We start from the raw sequence: 8,244 nt of genomic DNA, 5'->3' as shown, positions 1-8,244 counted from the left end.
AAAAATGGTGAAGTTTTTCTTTTTGAAGGAAACAACAGCTGCTGTGAGTTTTATTAATCACCACAAAGATGGTTCAACAAAAAACTAAGGGGCTCGTTGTCGTTGACCCAATTACAAGAAACTCGAATCTGAGAACACACTTTATCTAGCTCATGAGTAACTTTATTTGTTTCCCTAGGACACTGATTAAAAACCACATTACCTATGGAAGACACCAAGTCTACACAATCAGCCATGATAGCAGATGACTCATTCCACCAAGCGGAAAAGTTTATGGTGCAAGATGAAGATATATTTTGTACAGTTGATTCTGCTTGTAATTCATATCACAATTCGAGATGTTTACATGCCAAGAAATCTGAGCCAGTGGATTCCCCAATTCGTCCCACCAAGAATCTAGTATGTCTCACCAAAAAAGTGAATCCATAGTTTGCACACATTACAAATTCTAAGAACGTTTGGAAATTTGTTGCTTAAGGAAAGAATTTATCAGAAACTGCACAAAACACCATAGACGTTTGTGTGCCAACATTTCCAGACTTTTGATCACGGCAACACAGGGTGTCGGATTCCGTGTTAGTTTATTTGTGGACGCTGCTACTTTTGATCAGGCCTGAAGACACACGGACAACCCGAAGCCTGCATGTAAATTTATCTCCATTCTCCAGGTTTCCAGTCAAGTTCTCGTTTTACAGCGAGAGGAGCTAATTAAGTACCAGTAGCCATAGCCAAGATGAAATCATGCCAGCCATTCGTGCTTACCAACTTCAATAAAGCTTCCCTTTTTTTTCTTTTCTTCCAAGAACAGACTTCGGTTCAGAGTTGACAACAGATAGTGCAAGCTAGATTCATCCCATTGTCTCATCGAGTGATACAACCGCGAGTGAGATTTTATAATCTAGTGATGATCCAAATATATTGTAGTTCGAAAGTAGCAAGTTTCTTCCGAATCAACCAAGTTTGAAGGGAGCAACTGTAGCCACACCACCACACCAGAAGCGTACGTTACCCAAAGTAACAGGCCAAGTGCATGGCAAAATGGAGCCACAAATATACAATTAGGCCATTATCTCATAGGAAAATATTTTCGCCAAGCTTTACTTGGTTTGCAGAAATACAAACAAAGAAAATTTCGCAAGCGATAACTACAAGCCTACAAATTAAAGAAAAATGGGCTATTTGTCAGTGAGCTTTCTCAAGCAGTAAAGAGATATGTAGCTTAGCAACTGGATGACTAGCGGAAAGTACCATGTGCACATGAGCACAAGTGCTGCTTGGACTTTTGGATTTTTGAAATTTTTTAAAACCTCTCTCTTTTATGTTTTCAAAAATTATGGTATTAAATATGTAGATAGATTTAGACACGAGTGTAGTCAAAAAAATCCCATTCAAAAATACTTTGTATTTTGGAAAATACAAAAAAGATAAATTTCTGACTATAAATAGTAGTACAATTGTACGTATATTTTGTCAGTTTACTATCAGAAATTTGTCTTTTTTGCATCTCCCAAAATATAACGTATTTTTTGACGAGACTTTTTTGATTCCAATCCTCATATACACATCTATCTACATATTTAATGTCATAATTCTTGAAAGCAGAGAAATATAAGAATCTGAAATTTCAAAAATCCAAAAGTGAAGGGAGCACTGACTCCCATGTGCACAAAATCCTTGTCCGATGACTAGAACCATGTTAATCATCACAGAAATTATGAAACTAAACAACGAAAAAATCCTGAAGTGATAATCGTACAAAAGTTATATTAAGCAGGTGAGAAGATTAAGAGACATCCAATTCTGGTTTGAAAGTATAACACCATACCGGTAATCACATATATCTTGCAAGAACATGATCTAAACTTTCAAAGTATAACACCATACCGGTAATTACGGATCAGTATCTTCAAACTTTCAGTATCATCATCAGGACCAACCGACACGCCCTTGGATCCAGCCCGGTTCGTCGCAGCAACGCAACGCATCACACACGGCAACAGTGTGTTGGACATAATTCAGGCTCACCAATTCCGTGCTTGTATATCTTTGCACCCCGCTAGTACTTCTGATCCCTGCACACAGACAATGCTGTGAATCCTAAAGCCTACTACTAGTACCCTGAAACTGAAGCCTGCATGTAAAATCTCCAGGCTTCCAGTCAGGTTTTAGTTTTTCGGCGAGGAGCAGCAAGTACCGGTAGCCAAAGATGAAATCACGCCATTCGTCCTTGGCAAGCTAAATAAAACTTCCCTTACAAAAGTTGAGGGAAGCTCTGCCTTACAAAAGCCAACAACAGTTCAGGAGCAGCGGGTAATTTACACTTTAATAGCTGTCACCATAAGTTGAGGGAAGCTCTGCCTTACAGAAGTAACTGCACCTAATACTGTAACATCAAGAGATGAGAGATGGTGATGATCCAGATATAGAAGTAAGGAGGTTTCTCCCAAGCCAGTGAAGTTTGAAGAAAACAACAGGGCAAGATATATACTAATAAATCTGTACGCAGTTGTAGTTTGAAAGTTGCCTCACCAGAAGCGTACGGTGTCCAAAAAATCAGGTCAAGTTCTAGCTTGTACGGCAAAATGCAGCCCCAAATAAACAACTGGGCAATTATCTCATATAAGCAAATGTATCCGGAAAGCTTTACTCAGTATACAGAAATACTCAAACAAACAAAATCCTGCAAGTGATAACTACAAGCCTACACAACAATGGGCTATTTGTCTGTGAGCTTTTACAAGCAGTAATGACATATGTAATTCACCCATCGCTAGAACCATGTTCAAGTCTAAAGGAGACGAAACCAAATGATACTCCCTCTGTGTTAAAATAAGTGTCTAAACGTTTTCTAGATACGGATGTATCTATAACTAAAATGCGTCTAGATACATCCATATTTAGACAAAAGTGGGATACTTATTTTGAAACGGAGAGAGTAGAATACAAGTCATGCTTCCAATATTTCTTTAGAACATCATCAACGCAAGGAATTGATTTAAAAAATTGTACCGAGTAATGATGCATGAATATCACCTATTTACATTCCTATGTTGTTGTTCGGGGCAGTTAATATGATTAAAACGCCAGTAATATGTCACTAATGTGAATCCAGAGCAGCCATGCAGAATAACTTAAGGTTGTCTTCCAATCATGTCTACTTCTAAATCTAAGAATCATTGCACAGTCCCAGTTCATCAGAACCAAGCAAACACCTAACACAGGATTGGTGTACACGAGATTCAATAGTTTTCTCTTAGCCTCCCTCTTGACGAAGAACACAGGAAAAGAGCGCCCCATGGTGTCAAAGAATCGCACTACAGAACCCAAATGGTCATGATGTCATTCTCCAGCTCTGTGAGCAATGTGATGATGGCAGAGCAGGGTGCTACTATTAAGCTCATGTACAACTTCAAATCACTAACATACAGCCAAAAAAATAAACATCTTGTGGAACAACACATTTCAATACCTTCAACAATCACCACCAGTCATCAGAAGCCATTTTTGTAACAAATGCAATCAGTTGTACCTCTGATCATCCTACAAAAACAAAAAACAACATAAAATAAAATGATGTTCTTACTAATTCATCAATTGTTCACATTCCATAATTTCAAGTTTTCAACAGATTGGAATATGAGAATAAAGCAGGTACTAACTTTGTACTCGCAGCAGCCTGCATTTCTTGTACCAGGAGAAATGACTCATTGCAATGAAAATCTTAAGCATGCCTTTCAAGGGTTTAAGTTCATGTCAACTGTAGATGTCTCCTTCAAAAAATTGATACCTTGCTGGGAGCAAATCTTTGTGCTTATGGTATATCCCTTGCATGGAAAAGAGAGATATCAATTGGGAAGTAGTCGAAGCTTCAAGCGACATGCCCTTCCCATCAAGTCTGGACATATAACTGATGGCCCTGACTATTTCGCCTTTGTTCAGTAACTTTCTGATAATAACATTTAACAGACGAGAGTCGGGAGGACAACCACTCGTCTCCATTGCTGAATATACATTGTCAGCTTCTTCTGCCAACCCCCTTTTTATAAGGTTTGACATCATCATAGTGTAGGTTACAACATCAGGTGCCAATCCCTTGGCTGGCATTGCAGCAAACAAATTCTTAGCTTGCTCTATTCTCCCAACATTAAACATTGCATTAATTATAACATTGAGAGTTCTAACATCAAACTTAAGGTTCATTGCACGCAATTTCTCGAACAACATGATTGCTTCGTCTGCACAACCATTTTTGCAAAGCCCATTGAGAATTATATTGTATGTATAAATGGACAATCTCACTCCATTTTTGACCATCTCATGGAACTTTTCCTTTGCAGCAACAGTTCTACCAGCCTTGAATAATCCATCCATTATGATGTTATAAGTAAGAGTATCCGGTTTAGCTGCCATATCTGACATTTCTCTGAATAGAGTCAATGCAGCATCCACCATTCCAGCTTTAAAGTATCCATCAATAAGTGTATTGTACGTAATTGCATCAGGTTCAATGCCAACCAATACCATATCATCATGTACCCTGCATGCTTTCTGCATCTTGCCAGCTGAGCAGTATCCATCAATCAGTGAAGTGAATGTGATAACATCAGGCTTCTCACCTATATGTATCATGAAGTCAAAGATATCGTGTGCATCTGTCACCCTTCCTTCTTTGCATAGGTTGTTTATTATAATGTTAAAGAACACAACGCCAGGACAACGGAAGCCTTTTCCCATCATTTCATGAACCAATTCTTTAGCTCTCACTAAATCACCATGTGTACAATAACCCTGAATCAGGCACCTGTAAGTCTGTATATTCGGTGGTACCTCCATATTAATCATCTGGTTGAATTGTTGGATAGCATCATTCATCCTACCCTTTCTGCAAAACGCATCTATCATGGCTAAATAGGTTACGACATCTGGTTTCACTCCCTGTTTCTGCATGTCTTCAAAGATAAGAAAGGCCTCATCCACCAATCCACACTTGGCATGCGCATTGATCAATATGTTGAAAACATATTGGTTAGGTACAACACCTTCTCGTACCATCAAGTTGTAGAGATTATTCATATCAACGAGGCATCCTTCTGTAGCGTACCCGTGAAGCATGGTAGTGTATGCAACGATATCTGGTTTGAGGCCCTTGAGAATCCCACAATCCAGGATTTGTCTAGCTTCTTTGCATCTTCCACGCTTGCAGAACGCATGAATCATGGAGCTATATGACACCACATCAGGAACAAGGCCCTGCTGCACCATCTCATGGAATAGGTTGATTGCTGTGCTGAATTTCCCCTCCTTTAAGAAGCCATGGATAACCGTGCTGTATGACACCACGCGAGGGGAGCAGGCAGCTCCTTGTTTCGCCATCATCCGGAGTAGCTCAAGTGCATGCTGGCTCCTGCTACCATCACATAAACCCTTGATAACCGTGTTGTACGAGGTGGCATCTGGCACGCAGCCGAGATGCGGCATCCTGTGAAGCAGCACGTCCACAGCCTCATCAGTCCGCTTTGCGTGGCAGAGCACCTTGAGGAGGGTGCCGACAATGACGACGTTTGCCTTGAGGCCCGCCCTGAGGAAGCGGCCCAAGAAGGCGAGCGCCAGGTCTGGCTGCCGCGCGCGGCAGCAAGAGTCGAGCAGGATGCTGTACGTCCAGACCGTGGGCGGCGCCACCAGGGGCATGCGGTTGAAGAGGGCGACGGCGAGCGAGAGGCCGTCGCTGCAGGCGGCGGTAGAGGCTGGCGTGCGGGCTAGGGCGGCGAGAAAGCCGTTGAGGGCGCGCGTGGGGACTGGAGTGTCCTGGCGCAGCAATTCGTCGAACAGGTGGTGTGCATCTTCAGGGCTGAGCGTCCCGGAGCGTAGGTTCTCCGTGGCGGCGGCGAGGGCTACCTGAAGAGCACGGAGTGAGGGTGGGGGTGGCGAGGTGGAGGTGGGGGAGGAGCGCCGGAGGAAGATGGCCGTCGGAGCGGTCAAGTAGTAGAGGCGAGACATGGGGCTGGCTGGTGCTGGTTGGTCGTACGAGACGGGGAAATTCAGCGGGGCGGCGTGCGTGAGCTTCGGCCAACCGCTCAAAAACCAAGAATGGTGTTCACCGGAAAACTGTATCCTGTATGGAAGAGTGGTATCGGCGTCGGCGTGCGTGGGCCGGTGGCGGGGAAGATGGCGGCGGTTCGTCGGAACCGCGCGTCGTCGGGGCGAGTGGTACGGGGGAGAGCGGGAGAGGACGAGGCGGAGGCGGAGGCGGAGGCGGGAGGGAGAGGAGTTGAGACGGCGGGCGATGAACCGCGCGACGGCCGACGGCGATGGTCTCTCTCTCAGTATGAATGTATGATGGGAGAAATTGCAGAATTTCTTAACTCTCAACCCCAAAACTGCATTGTATTGTACTACTTGGTTGCATTGATTTGAGCTGGATGTTCATTTCAAATTTGAGAGACAGTGGTAGCTCCATTTTTTTTTTTTTTGTACGTTGCATACTAACCCAGAAGCTGCGACAAATAACCTGAGCAACTCAGAAGCTGTGTTCCCTCGCTAATTTTTTTTAAAACATAAGACACCAAGTGTCCAGCTTTAAATTAATAAAGCAACACGGCCAGGATATAAAAGAACAACTTATAACTCACAAAAACACCAGCAAACAGAAGATAAACAGTAGGCGCCGCTCATACTGACTCTGGTTTGATCACGTGTATTGCGCCTTTTTATATTTTACCTTTTGTATCATTGGATGTTCAATGTTTGTACGGCTGTGCATCTTAATTATGCAGAGGCTGAATGTAATGCTTAAAAATCTTAAGTAATAAAGCGTTTTTTATCGAAAAAATAGAAAATAAACCGGAAACTAGCTGAAGCCCGTGAAGTCCTCCAACACGAATGAAGCACCAAGGAGCGGAGTGGAAACTTGGGGTGGGATCACCGGCACCGCGTGGGAGATTTCACGGCTGGGCCAAGAGGGCGAGTCGTCGCCTGTCCATTCTCTTCTATGGCCGGAGAGGGACCCCTGCCCCCTCGCCCTGGCACAAAAAGCGTCGTACCACCGCCCATGGAGACGCGCTTAACCAGCACTAGTAGAAAAAGGGGCAATAGGCCCGGTCCATTTGGGCCTTCAGTCCCGGTTCCCAAACCGGGACCAATTGGGCGGGACTAAAGGGGGTACCCTTTAGTCCCGTTTCAAAGTTGAACCGGGCCTAAAGGCCTCGACACGTGGTGCGGCCAGGGAGCTCGCGGTGGAAGGCCTTTGGTCCCGGTTCGTGGTACGAACCGGGCCTAGGTTCCTCCGCCGCGGCGGAGAATTGCTATTTCTCTGCCGCGGCAAAGGTTTAGGCTGTACCAGCGTTTCTGCCGCGGCAGAGAAACAGGCGTTTCTGCCGCGGCAGAGTTTCAGCAATGCATATATATCATTCAAGAAACCACAAAAAATCGTCATGAATATATATAGACATCGTCAACAGTACACGACATCGTCAACAGTACACGTAATGCATGCATATTTACAATACAACATCTCCTCGACGAATTTCCTCCGCCGTCACGATCCGCCGATAGTGCTCTCCACCCGGGGTAAGGGCCTCGGTAATAAAGAATCCCGTGATTTCCTCTTGAATTGCTTTTATTTGATCCTCCGTTATGAGAGTGTTCCGCAGGCGTGTCATCTATATTTAAAAAGGGAGATCAATATATGAATGGAACTCAATACAATAGATGGTACTAATTAAGATTAATTGTGAAATTTTGTTATCGTACACGAGTGTGGTGTATACGGGCATCCCCACCCTTGGGACAGGCCATGTCACGCATGAAGGTGCGGACGTAGTATCCACATAAGTTATTCCCTTGTTCCTGCCTCATACACTTTACGAAAAAATAGTTCGATCAAACTAATAATCAAGCATCGTATTGAAAGTAAATATCATATATAAAGTTTCACTGACATAGCTATATATATAGTACTACTTACAGGGTAATCTTGAAATATAAGCTCCGGTTTCCATTTACCCGGAACAGTATTGATGAACCGTTTCCAAGCCCTGCCCGGCAAAAAATAATGAGTAAATGAGTAATTGATTAGTTGATGATATCTTCGAATTAGAACAGTATGAAGATGCCAATACGAAATTGATTGAAACTACCTCCGGAGGATGGCAGCCATGTCCGCCCATTCCGCATATTCTTTACGTTTCGAGTCCATGACTTTTACAACTCCAAGGGGAAGATCAATGATTAGGAGAATAAAGTGGA

General features: G+C 43.4%; 1 protein-coding gene and 1 long non-coding RNA gene across 2 annotated transcripts in view; both read right to left on the bottom strand.

Moving 5' to 3' along the window:
• Positions 1-2,005: 2,005 nt before the first annotated feature.
• LOC124659332 lies at positions 2,006-3,809 on the bottom strand. Its single transcript, XR_006989541.1, has 4 exons — positions 3,660-3,809; positions 3,470-3,540; positions 2,195-2,383; positions 2,006-2,072 (listed from the first exon to the last, which is right to left on the bottom strand). It is a non-coding gene; the product is annotated as an uncharacterized LOC124659332 (long non-coding RNA).
• An 80-nt stretch (positions 3,810-3,889) lies between these two features.
• LOC124662377 (protein Rf1, mitochondrial-like) overlaps positions 3,890-8,244 on the bottom strand; it is a 30,750-nt gene continuing 26,395 nt past the window's right edge. The window contains exons 2-3 of the mRNA XM_047200223.1: positions 4,012-6,377; positions 3,890-3,946 (exon numbers count right to left, since the gene is read on the bottom strand). Of these exons, the coding sequence (XP_047056179.1) occupies positions 3,890-3,946; positions 4,012-6,377 (2,423 nt within the window). The remainder of the gene's footprint in view (positions 3,947-4,011; positions 6,378-8,244) is intronic.

The sequence above is a fragment of the Lolium rigidum genome, chromosome 6 (assembly GCF_022539505.1).
Source record: "Lolium rigidum isolate FL_2022 chromosome 6, APGP_CSIRO_Lrig_0.1, whole genome shotgun sequence".
In the NCBI taxonomy this organism is placed as follows: Eukaryota; Viridiplantae; Streptophyta; class Magnoliopsida; order Poales; family Poaceae; genus Lolium; species Lolium rigidum.
The sequence above is the reverse complement of the archived record's forward strand: the minus strand, read 5'-3'. Positions and strand labels throughout refer to the sequence as shown.